The 12,775-nt window shown below is 40.4% G+C and overlaps 2 protein-coding genes across 2 annotated transcripts in view; both read left to right on the top strand.

The window, feature by feature from the left end:
* The window catches only part of TESK2 (testis associated actin remodelling kinase 2), a 121,779-nt gene that overhangs the window by 16,086 nt on the left and 92,918 nt on the right, over window positions 1-12,775 (top strand). The window lies entirely within an intron of this gene.
* On the top strand, window positions 7,728-11,499 carry LOC110575319 (60S ribosomal protein L36-like). The gene is made up of 2 exons (XM_044913794.1): window positions 7,728-7,757; window positions 11,143-11,499. The coding sequence occupies exons 1-2, from the start codon at window positions 7,728-7,730 to the stop codon at window positions 11,497-11,499; spliced, it is 387 nt and encodes a 128-aa protein (XP_044769729.1).

Genomic DNA, 12,775 nt, shown 5'->3' with positions numbered 1-12,775 from the left:
CTTATCTTTTATGTGAGTTTTAGAATCAGTTTGCCTGTTTCCAAAAGCATACTATTGCCATTTTTATTGAGATTAGAGTGAATTTATAGATTTAGGGAGTTAATATCTTTATGGTATTGAATCTTTTTATATAAGTACACGGCATACCTTTATGATCTGTTTAAATATTTTGTGTTCCTTGGTAGACATTAAAATTTTTTAAAAATATATGTATCTTGCGGGCGCCTGGGTGGCTCAGTTGGTTAAGCGACTGCCTTCGGCTCAGATCATGATCCTGGAGTCCCGGGATTGAGTCCCGCATCGGGCTCCCTGCTCAGCAGGGAGTCTGCTTCTCCCTCTGACCCTCCCCCCTCTCATGTGCTCTCTCTCTCCTCTCATCCTCTCTCTCAAATAAATAAATAAAATCTTTAAAAAAATATATATATGTATCTTGCACATTTCCTGCGATGTTTATTCTTAGTTTTTTCTCTTTTCTCCTTCCATTGTTATCTTCTGTTCGTTGTTTGCATATGAGGACTTCTAAGTTTTGCATATTGATTTTTTTGGTAACAATTTTATTTATTAGAGAGAGTGCATGCACGAGAGAGAGAGTGAGAGAGAAAGCAGGGGCAGGGGGAGAGGGAGAAGCAGGCTCCCCCCTGAGCAGGGAGCCCGACGTGGGGCTCGATCCCAGGACTCTGGGATCATGACCCAAGCCAAAGGCAGATGCTTAACTGACTGAGCCACACAGACGCCCCTTGCATACTGATTTTTGATGCAGCTAACATACTGAATTTTTTTAATGTTTGTGTTAGATTTTCAGGTGATTTATTTTGGTTTTCCAGGCATATAATCTTATCAGCTGTGAATGATGGTACATTTATTTATTTTTTATTTTTATACCTCATCTTTTTCTCAACCAACTGCAATGACTAATAATTACTAAAATATTAAGTAATAGTGGTATTTGTCATCATTGTCTTGTTCCTGACTTTAATGGGAATGCTTGTAATGTTTCCTGATTAATATGATTTGGAGGCTTAAATAAATATCTTCTTTCTAATGGATCTTTAAAATCTTAACAAGGGCACCTGGGTGGCTCAGTTGGTTAAGCGACTGCCTTCGGCTCAGGTCATGATCCTGGAGTCCCTGGATCGAGTCCCACATCGGGCTCCCTGCTTGGCAGGGAGTCTGCTCCTCCCTCTGACCCTCCCCCCTCTCATGCTCTCTGTATCTCATTCTGTCTGTCTCAAATAAATAAATAAAATCTTTAAAAAAAAAAAAAAAAAAAAAAAAATAAAATAAAATCTTAACAAAAAGGGGTGCCTGGGTGGCTCAGTTCATTAAGCAACTGCCTTTAGCTCAGGTCATGATCCCAGAGTCCCAGGATCGAGTCCCACATTGGGCTCCCAGCTCAGCGGGGAGTCTGCTTCTCCCTCTGACCCTCTCCCCTCTCATGCTCTCTCTCACACTCTCTCAAATAAAATCTTAAAAAAAAACAAACTTAAAAAGTTTTCTATTTTCTTTTTTTTTTTTTAAGATTTTGTTTATTTATTTGAGAGAGAGAGAGAGAGAGAAGGAGAGCACAGAAGGAGAAGCAGACTCCCCGCTGAGCAGAGAGCCCAACGTGGGGCTCCATTCCAGGAACCTGAGATCATGACCTGAACTGAAGGCAGACACTTAACCAACTGAGCTACCCAGGCGCCCCAAAATTTTCTATTTTCTTAAGAGTTATTTTATGAAGAATGGATGTTGAATTTTACCAAATGTCTTTTCAGAATCTATGATATGATGGTTAATTTTATGTGTCAACTTGCTGGGCCACCAAGTATCCAGATATTTGGTCAAACATTATTCTAGATATGTCTGTGAGGGTGTTTTTGGGTGAGATTAACATTTGAATTAGTAGACGTGAGTAAAGCAGATTGCCCTCCCTAATGTGGGTGGCCCTCATCCAAGCATTTAAAGGTCTGAATAGAATAAAAAATTTGGCCCTCCTATGATTAAGAGGGACTCCTTCTTGCCTGACTGAGTTGCGACATGGTTCTTTTTCTGCTTTTGGACTGGAACCAAAATTTTCTTGAGCCTTGAGGCTGCCAGCTTTTGGACTGGAACTTACACCATTAGCTGTCCTGGATCTCAGGCCTTCGGACTTGGACTGGAACTACACCATTGTATCTTCTGGGTCTCCAACTTGCTGACCGCAGATCTTGGGACTTCTCAGCCTCCATTATCATGTGAGCCAATTCCTTATATAAATCTCTTTCTTTATATATCCTATTGGTTCTCTTTCTCTGGAGAACTCTAATACATATGGTAATAAAAGTATTTTTCTCTTTTGATCTCTTAGTAAAGTGAGTTATATTAGTAGGTGTTTTAATAGTGAGCTATCCTTGGTGTGCCTGGGTGGCTCAGTCATTAAGCGTCTGCCTTTGGCTCAGGTTATGATCCCAGGGTGCTGGGATTGAGCCCTGCATCGGGCTCCCTGCTCCGCGAGAAGCCTGCTTCTCCCTCGCTCGCTCCCCCTGCTTAGTGTTCCCTCTCTTGCTGTGCCTCTCTCTGTCAAATAAATGAATAAAATCTTAAAAAAAAAATAGTGAGCTATCCTTGCATTCCTGATATATTATTCTTTCACATGCTGCCAACTTTTTTTTTTTTTAAAGATTTTATTTGTTTATTTGAGACAGAGAATGAGAGACAGAGAGAATGAGAGGGAGGAGGGTCAGAGGGAGAAGCAGACTCCCTGCCGAGCAGGGAGCCCGACGTGGGACTCGATCCCGGGACTCCAGGATCATGACCTGAGCCGAAGGCAATCGCTTAACCAACTGAGCCACCCAGGTGCCCCAACTGCCAACTTTTTTTTTGCTGGGGTATTTTTGTCTTGATATTTGTGAGAATGGACTGTGGTTTTCTATTTCATGCTTTTGTTAGGTTTTGATAGCAATATTATTCTTGCCTCAAAAAAATTATTTGGACGTTTTTTTTTTTCCCTTGTGCTTTGGAACAGTTGAAATGGTATTGGAATTATTCCTTAAATATTTGATAGAATTCCCCTGTGAAGTGCTTGGTCAGGTACTTGATACTTTTCCTTTTCTTCTGAGGTAATTGGTCTATTTAGAATTTTGTTTCTTCTGTTTCAATTTTGGTAAATTATATTTTACTAGAAACTTATTATTTCTTATAGATTTTTAAATATACTGTCATAGAGATGAGTAAATTTTTACCATTTAATGTTTTTTGTTTGTTTAAGTCCCTTTCAGATTAGTTGCAATTCTTATAATGTGGACTCTACACTATTTGGTCTGCTGGTTCTTTTTCATGGATTTTCATTTCTCTTGTGATTTTTTCTTCTTCTTCGTTAAGATTTTATTTATTTATTTATTTGACAGAGAGAGAGAGAGAGCGAGAGCAGGAACACAAGCAGGGGGAGTGGGAGAGGGAGAAGCAGACCTCCTGCGGAGCAGGGAGCCCGATGCGGGGCTCGATCCTAGGACCCTGGGACCATGACCTGAGCCGACGGCAGATGCTCAATGACTGAGCCACCCAGGCGCCCCCTGTGATTTATTATTCTTTATTGAAAGTCTGTTTTCAGTGGGAGATGATTTTTCTTGGAGTTCTTGTGTTCTAGGCTATGAATGTGCTTAATACAGTGGTCTCACATTTGCCTCTCCTGGAGTCCTATAGGTTCTGGATCTGTTGAACCTAAAGGCTTTATTTTAATTTCTTTTTTTTTTTTTTAAAGATTATTTATTTATTTATTTGAGAGAGAGAGAATGAGAGAGAGAGCACATGAGAGGGGGGAGGGTCAGAGGGAGAAGCAGACTCCCTGCCGAGCAGGGAGCCCGATGCGGGACTCGATCCAGGGACTCCGGGATCATGACCTGAGCCGAAGGCAGTCGCTTAACCAACTGAGCCACCCAGGCGCCCGCTTTATTTTAATTTCTTATACGTTTTCTGTATAGTGTGTATAGTACAAATCTCAAACCTGAACTTGATCTTCATAGTTGGCTTTTATTCCTCATTTAAGACAATAAGATCTAGCATTATCCCACTACAAATGCCTACTATGAAATGGGAGAAAGCTAATTTTATTTTGTGGTATTTTAGAAAGTAATTAGTTAATTTTATGGTGAGAACATTATCATTGGGAAAGAGAGAAACAGGTCTGTTTACTTATTCCCACATGTAATAGTCTGATACAGGTTTTAATAAACTATAGCCTGCCACTTTTTTTTTAAATGAAGTTTTATTGTAATACATCCACACCCATTTGTCAATGTATGTTTTATGGTTGCCTTTGTGCTACAATGACAGAGTTGAATAGTTATAACAGAGACCATATGGCCCTTAAAGCCTAAGATATTTACTATCTGACCCTTTATAGAAAAAGTTTGCCAACCACTGGTCTGATAACATAGTGCAGCTAGGATATGGTTAGTTTTTATCTTTGATTACAAAGTACAGATGACTACAGAGTTTTAAAGGTCAGGTTAAATAAAAAGTGTATCACTAGCAATAAAAGGAAATATTTGACTTCTGGTGTGGGAGATACACATTATACAGGTAACTTAAGGACTTTAAGTTGCCTTAGATAGCAAAAGAAAGACTGATGGATGGATGACTTCACACTGAGGAATGAGGATTTATGTGGCTTGCTTGTATTCCTTTAAAATAATTCAGTTTTAGAATTTAGGACCTTCTGGTCATTCATCCTTAAAAATAGATCTTAGTTACGTTACCTGTTCAATTGATACTGTTATTCATTTAGTTCTGAAGCCTGGCTTTAGATAAGTAACAAAGACTATTGGGTTATATTTTATGAAGGATGAAAAAACCATGACTAGCAAAGTCCTCATGATCTTTATTGTATACTGTGTGGGTCAGTAGCCCCATGAATTACAATTAGAATAGTTTGTTATTTTCTTTATTAAGAATTATTATTATTATTATTATTATTTTTAAATATTTACCATTTTTATTGTGGGGAATTTTTTTTTAAAGATTTTATTTATTTATTTGAGAGAGAATGAGAGAGAGCACATGAGAGGGGGGAGGGTCAGAGGGAGAGGCAGACTCCCCGCCGAGCAGGGAGCCCGATGCGGGACTCGATCCCGGGACTCCAGGATCATGACCTGAGCCGAAGGCAGCCGCTCAACCGACTGAGCCACCCAGGCGCCCTATTAAGAATTATTTTTAAAAATTATCTTGTCTTAAGCAATCTTATTTAGTTGTATAGCTATAAAAATATCTGTTTGAGCAGTTGGTTTGGAAGGAACTTGGGCTCCTTTAGATTGTGACTGTCAGAGGTATAGCACATTTCTTAAATTAACCAACCTGATTATTTCATTGGTTAAATTTGGGCTGTCTTTATGAATTGTAAATCTCTTAGGACCTCAAAAAAATGTTAAACTGTTATTGGGTAACATGTATTTTAGGTTATAAATAATGTGTCATTGTTCTACAGATAACCATGATAGAATTAGAAGATTTTGAACATAAAGCTCCCTTTCAATATCTATATAATTACTGATTATGAGGAGAGAAAAGAGAGAGAGAGAGAAGCTGCTACTTTCTGTATTCTGGGAAAGGTATGTGTAGATGAAAATCTAAATTCATTAGAAGTGAAGCTTAGTTTTTTTTTTTTTTTTTTTTCGTACTATATGTTTGAGAATATATATAAATACTTTAAAAATGCACATAAAAGATTTGTTTTATAATAATTCCAGAAATGGATTTATTCAAACCCAAAAAAACAAAGAAGTCTTCTCTTTTAGGTGTATCAGCTTCTGTATTTCACAAAAATATGTTTGTTTTTAAGGCTAATGATGATTTAGCTAATTTGCTGTTAGGAAATAATTAAGGCAGATGGACTAAGGCAGTGGTTCTCAACTGGGGGCAGTTTTACCCCTAAAGTGATATTTGACAGTGTTATTTTTGGTTGTCACAATTAGACAGCGGGTGTTACTGGTATCTAGTGGCTAGTGCCCAGGGATGTCACAAAATATTCTGTAATGCACAGGACAGTACTCTGCAACAAAGAATTATCTGGTTTTAAATGTCAGGAGTGCTGAGGTTATAAATCCCTGGCCCAAAAGTATTAGAGAAGATGAAAACATTTTATAACCTCTATTACTGAATTCAGTGAAAATATACTTTTAGAAACAAAATAAATAGGTTGGATTTGCATTTATAATCATTTGTGAGCTTCAAATATTTACCTTTGATTATTAAGCTTTACTTTTTCACTTTAAAAAAAATCCATGAAATAGAGATTAGGGTAATTCCATTGTTTTTAGGAAAGTGACTTAGAATATTTTGGATGTTACTGAACTCTATTTAGGGAAGGACTGAAGCATGTGTAAGTGGAGGTGACATTAGTGTTTGTGTGTACATTTGTAAAGTAAGTGAGAAAAATGTAAAACCAAATGGCACGGTGGTCCCAGTCTCTCGTCCTCTGGTAAGTGGAAAATATGTCCAGCTCCATTGTAGCAGTGATTGACAACCTGTTTAATGTTTCCAATTAAGAAGTGCTTCTGTTGAGATACAGTAGAAGGTTCTTATTTTCTTTTTATACTGTTCTTGTTTCGTTTGGGAGTATGATTGGAAGGAGACGTTTTTTTTTTTTTAAGATTTTATTTATCTATTTGAGAGAGAGAGAAGGGGCAGGGGAGGTACAGAGGGAGAAGCAGACTCCCTCTGAGCAGGGAACCTGGCGTGGGGCTGGATCCCAGGATCCCGGGATCATGACCTGAACCGAAGGCAGCCTCTTAACGGACTGAGCTACCCAGGTGCCCCAGAAGGAGACTTTCTAGGAAGATTATTGTTCCAGTGTCTTGAGATAACTCACCTTTTATTGCCCCATGACATAACTCTGTATTTTAGCATGTATTGTGAAAACTGTAAAACCTGGAATCCTATTCCAGGACAAAGTATCAATGTCACTTTTTTTCTTTTTAACAATAGCTTTACTGAGAAATAATTCACATACTGTAAAATTCTCCTTTTAAAAATATACCATTCAGGGATGCCTGGGTGGCTTATTTGTTGGGCATCTGCCTTTGGCTTGGGTAATGATCCCAGGGTCCTGGGATGGAGCCCTGCATCGGGCTTCCTGCTCGGGGGGGGAGCCTGCTTCTCCCTCTCCCACTCCCCTTACTTGTGTTCCCTCTCTGGCTGTCTCTCTCTCTGTCAAATAAATAAATAAAATTTTAGGGGCGCCTGGGTGGCTCATTTGTTGGGCGTCTGCCTTTGGCTTGGGTAATGATCCCAGGGTGCTGGGATGGAGCCCTGCGTCGGGCTCCCTGCTCAGGGGGGAGCCTGCTTCTCCCTCTCACACTCCCCCACTTGTGTTCCCTCTCTCTCTGTGTTTCTCTCTGTCAAATAAATAAAATCTTAAAAAAAATAAATAAAATCTTTAAAATATATATACAATTCAGTGTTTTATAGTATATTTACAAGGTTGTGCAGTCATCACCACTAATTTAAAAATTTTTTTATCATCCTAAAAAGAAAACCTGTACTCATTAGTCACTCCCCATTTCTCCCATCCCCCAGTTCCTGGCAACAACTATTATACTTTCTGTCTCTATGGATTTGCCTATTCTGGATATTTCATATAAATAGAATCATACAATATGTAGCCTTTATGACTGATTTCTTTTACTTAGCGTAATCTTTTCAACATTGATCCATGTTATAGTGTGTATCAGCACTTTATTCCTTTTTATGGCCCAGTAATATTCCACAATATGGATAATACCACATTTGTCTTGTATCCTGTAACCTTGCTGAACTCTCTTATTATTTCTTTTTAAAGATTTATTTATTTGTCAGAGAGAGAGAGGGACGGAGGGAGAGAGAGAGAGAGTTGGAACAGGGGGAGCGGCAGGCAGAGGGAGAAGCAGGCTCCCCACTGAGCAAGGAGCTGGATGTGGGACTCGATCCCAGAACCTTGGGATCATGACCTGAGCCAAAGGCAGACACTTAACTGACTGAGCCACCCAGGCATCCCTCTCTTATTTTTTTTTAAGATTTTATTTATGAGAGAGAGAGAACGTGTGCACAGAGGAAGAGGGAGAGCAGACCCCACTAAGCAGGGAGCCCCACTCCAGGCTCCCTGCTCAGAGGGAGTCTGCTTCTCCCTCTGCGCCTCCCCTGCCCCTTCTCTCTCTCAAATAGATAAATAAGATCTTTTTTTTTTTTTTAAGATTTTATTTATTTGACAGAGAGAGAGACAGCCAGAGAGAGAACACAAGCAGGGAGAGCAGGAGAGGGAGAAGCAGGCTTCCTGCAGAGCAGGAAGCCGGACGCGGGGCTTGATCCCAGGAGCACGGGATCATGACCTGAGCCAAAGGCAGACGCTTAACCATCTGAGCCACCCAGGCACCCCTGATAAATAAGATCTTAAAAAAAAAAAAGTCTCCTTCCAACATACTCCCAAACAAAACAAGGACAGTATAAAAAGAAAATAAGAACCTTCTACTGTATCTCAACAGAAGCACTTTTTTTTTTTTTAAGATTTTATTTATTTATTTGACAGAGACAGAGATAGCAAGAGCAAGAACACAAGCAGGGGGAGTGGGAGAGGGAGAAGCAGGCTTCCCGCTGAGCAGGGAGCCTGATGCAGGGCTCGATCCCAGAACCCTGGGATCATGACCTGAGCTGAAGGCAGACGCTTAACGACTGAGCCACCCAGGCGCCCCTCAACAGAAGCACTTCTTAATTGGAAACATTAAGCAGATTGTTAATCACTGGTACAATGGAGCTGGACATATTTTCCACTTAGCAGAGGATGAGAGACTGGGACCACCGTGCCATTTGGTTTTACATTTTTTGATCTCAGGACCCTGGTATCTCTTTGTCAAAAAATAAAGGACCCTGGGATCATGACCTGAGCTGAATGCAGATGCTTAACCAACTGAGCCACCCAGGTGCCCCTATTTTTTAGAATTTTAGAATTTCCTGTATATAACATCATGTCACCTACTCAACATAAATCTTGAGTATATAAGATTTACCCATACCTGGGCCCTTGCAGTCTGAGTTATATACCCATTGTCTTCACAGAAACCTCTGTTACGTTTATCATGTTCTGTTGAAATTATCTGTTTCAAGTGTCTGGCATCCTATGTAACTTTAAGCTCCATGAGGACAGGGACCATGTCTTACTTATTTTTGTTTCTCTAGGATATAGCACTGTGCCCGCACAGAGTAGGCATCCGTCCATCCATTTACTATATTGTAGTTCTTTTATATGCTAGGCAGTGTCCTAAGTGCTGAGATACAGTAATGATTAAGACTTGTTATTCTTGCCCTTGTGGAGTATATAATCTAATGGTAAATATTTATGTTAAGTAATTACAAGGGTAATTGCAACACAAAGGGGAGCATAGCATATTAGTTACCTATTACTGCATAGCAATATTACCATGAATGCAGTAGTTTAAAAGAACACATATTTATTATATCTCTTCCTGTGGTTCAGGAGTCCAGGCATGACTTAGCTTAGTCTGCTGCTTCATGGTCTTACAAAGCTGCAATCAAGGTGTCAGCTCGGGCGGGGTGCCTGGCTGGCTCTTGTTCTAAGGGTTGTGAGTTCAAGCCCCATATTGGATGTAGAGATTACTTAAATAAATAAAAGGAAACTTAAAAAAATATAAAGGTGTCATCTGGGGCTGGCATCTTATCTGAGGTTCAAGTGGGGAAGAATCTGCTATGTGACTGATGGCAGCATTCAAATCCTTGCAGTCTCTTGAATTGAGGGCTTCAGCTTGATATGCTTCATATGGCAGCTTGATTCTTCGAAGCTAGCAAGTGAGTCTCCTAGTGAGATGAGTTACAGTCTTTTTTTTTTTTTTTTGAGAGAGAGAGCGTGCATGCCTGTGGGGGGGGAGGGGCAAAGGGAGAGAGAGAGAATTTTTAGAAAGATTTTTATTTATTTTAGGTGGGGACGGGCAAAGGGGGAGGTAGAGAGAACCTCTAGCAGACTCCATGCTGAGCGCCAAGTGGACATGAGACTCGAGCTCATAACCCAGACACCATGACCTGAGCTGAAATCAAGAGTCCAACACTTAACCAACCTAGCCACCCAGATGTCCTTATGTGATTTCATTTTCGATGATTTCGTTTTCATTTTCATTTCAATTTCATTTCAGATGCCTTCTTTTCTTATCATTATCATTATTTTTCATAGCATGATTGTCTGTTCCCTCCTTTGTGTCTCCTGTATACCCTGTACATACTTTTATCAGAGCAGCGATACATTTTATGGCTTTTTTTTTTTTTTACATGTTTGCCTTTCTCTGTTAGATCAAACCTCCCTGTGTTTTTCATCTTTGTGTCTTTAATACTTAGCACAGACTCGCCAGGTAGAGGGTACTCACTAAATATTTGTTACATGAGGAAAAAAACCTCATATATTTGTTATAAGAAACTATAGAATTTGCTAATCAATATGTTGTACACCTGAAACTTATGTAACATTGTATGTCAATTATATTTCAGTATAAAAAAAGAGAATGCATTGAGAGGCAACTTTTTTTTTTATTTATTTATTTGAGAGAGATCATGAGCAGGGGGGAGGAGTAGAGGGAGAGGCAGAGACTCCCTGCCGAGCAGGGAGCCCGACGCGGGACTCGATCCCGGGACTCCAGGATCATGACCTGAGCCGAAGGCAGACGCTTAACGACTGAGCCACCCAGGCGCCCAACATTGAGAGGTAACTTAAGAGAGAGAGAGACTCTGGAGCTAAACTGCCGCTATATGAATTTTGGCTCTACCACTTATAAGCTTTCTGACCTTGGGCAAGTTACTTGACTTCTTTTTTTTTTTTTAAGATTTTATTTATTTATTTGACAGAGAGAGACAGCGAGAGAGGGAACACAAGCAGGGGGAGTGGGAGAGGGAGAAGCAGGCTTCCCGCTGAGCAGTGAGCCTAATGCAGGGCTCGATCCCAAGAACCCGGGATCATGACCTGAGCCAAAGGCAGACGCTTAACGACTGAGCCAGCCAGGCACCCCAGGGCTAGTTATTATTATTTCTGTTACATATGCAGTTAAGATTTTGAGTTCTTTGTGGTAAGTACTGTGTTAAGAACTTGATACATTATTTTTTTAAATTACCACAACAATCTTACAAGTGGTATACTTCCATTCTATAAATGAGGAAATTGCTTCTGCGGTGGGAGCCATTAAGAAGCAGCAGCTATGGCTCAGTGATCCTATGAACTTGGGCCTCAGCAAGGGCCGCAGGGTGACTAAGAACATGAGCAAGCCGAGGCACAGCTGCCATTGCGGGCACCTCCCCAAGCACACCAGGTTTGTGTGGGACATGATCCGAGAGGTGTGTGGCTTCACCCCGTACAAGCATCGTGGCATGGAGTTTCTCAAGGTCTGCAAGGACAAGCATGCCCTCAAGTTCATCAAGAAAAGGGTGGGGACACACATCAGTGCCAAGAGGAAGAGAGGGGAGCTGAGCAACCTCCTGGGAGCCATGAGGAAAGTGGCAGCCAAGAAAGATTGAACCCCTCCCCTAGAGGGTTAATAGAGCTTTTTGGAACTTGAAAAAGAAAGGAAGGAAGGAAGGAAGAAGAAAGAAGAAAGAAAGAAAGAGGAAGGGAGGGAGGGAGAGAGGAAGGGAGAAAGAAAGAAAGAAAGAAAAGAAAAGAAAAAAGAAAAGAAAAGAAAAGAAAGAAACTGAGGTCCAAAAATACTTAGTGTCTTGCCAGTAGGTAAATGGTACAGCTAGGATTTGAATTTCTAGCTGTGTAATTGATGAATAGAATATTATACCTACTTTTGATCCAGTATATAAAAAAATTTTAAAGATTATTATTTTTTAAGATTTTATTCTTTATTTGGGGGGGAGAGGGGGGAGGGGCAGAGGAGAGGGAGAGAATCTGAAGCAGACTCCATTGAGCGCAGAGCCCACAGAGGACTCAGATCCCACCATCCTGAGATCCTGACCCCAGCCAAAACCAAGAGTGGGACACTCAACTGACTGAGCCACCCCAGCGCCTGAAAGATTATTTTTATTATTTTTACATATTTATACTAATTTATACTGTATTTCTAGAATATGATTATGTATGTGTGTATGTACACACACACACACTGCACATACACGCACACACACACACACTGTCTTATAGAGTTCAACCTGATTCAGTTTGTGTGGTAAGTATACAACTAGCTATATAAGAGGCTTAAGTTCCTACTTTCCCCCCTGGTATATATTTCCTAAATTGACAGCACTGTGCAAGTGCTAAGCTATAAGAAACAGTAAACTTATAAACTAAAAGAGCCAGCTATCTGCCATCTGCTTGGGTACTGAAAAATTGATTTATTCACATTCATGGTTACACATTTATTATTTAGTGCACATGGAGTTGTCATGCAAACTCTGTATCTGTAGCAGTATTAACAGATGTGTTATAAAGAAAGTAAGGGGGGCGCCTGGGTGGCTCAGTCGTTAAGCGTCTGCCTTCCGCTCAGGTCGTGATCCCAGGGTCCTGGGATCGAGCCCCACATCGGGCTCCCTGCTCCACGGGGAAGCCTGCTTCTCCCCTCCTTCTCCCCCTGCTTGTGTTCCCTCTCTCGCTATGTCTCTCTCTGTCAAATAAATAAATAAAATCTTTAAAAAAAAAAAAAAAAGAAAGTAAGGGGTAACTGTAGGAAACAAACTGAGGGTTGCTGGAGGGATGGGGTAACTGGGTAATGGGTATTAAGGAGGGCTCTTGATGTAAAGAGCACTGGGTGTTACGTGCAACTGATGAATCTTAAACTCTACCTCTGAAACT

This window comes from Neomonachus schauinslandi, chromosome 4 (genome assembly GCF_002201575.2).
Source record: "Neomonachus schauinslandi chromosome 4, ASM220157v2, whole genome shotgun sequence".
Classification (NCBI taxonomy): Eukaryota; Metazoa; Chordata; class Mammalia; order Carnivora; family Phocidae; genus Neomonachus; species Neomonachus schauinslandi.
The sequence above is the reverse complement of the archived record's forward strand: the minus strand, read 5'-3'. Positions and strand labels throughout refer to the sequence as shown.

What these genes read in the sequence shown, in the direction of transcription:
- LOC110575319 (XM_044913794.1), top strand. Translation starts at nt 7,728, where the DNA reads ATGGATAATACCACATTTGTCTTGTATCCT. An exon ending in CCACATTTGTCTTGTATCCT is followed by an intron (nt 7,758 to 11,142) that starts GTAACCTTGCTG and finishes TCTATAAATGAG; the next exon opens with GAAATTGCTTCTGCGGTGGG.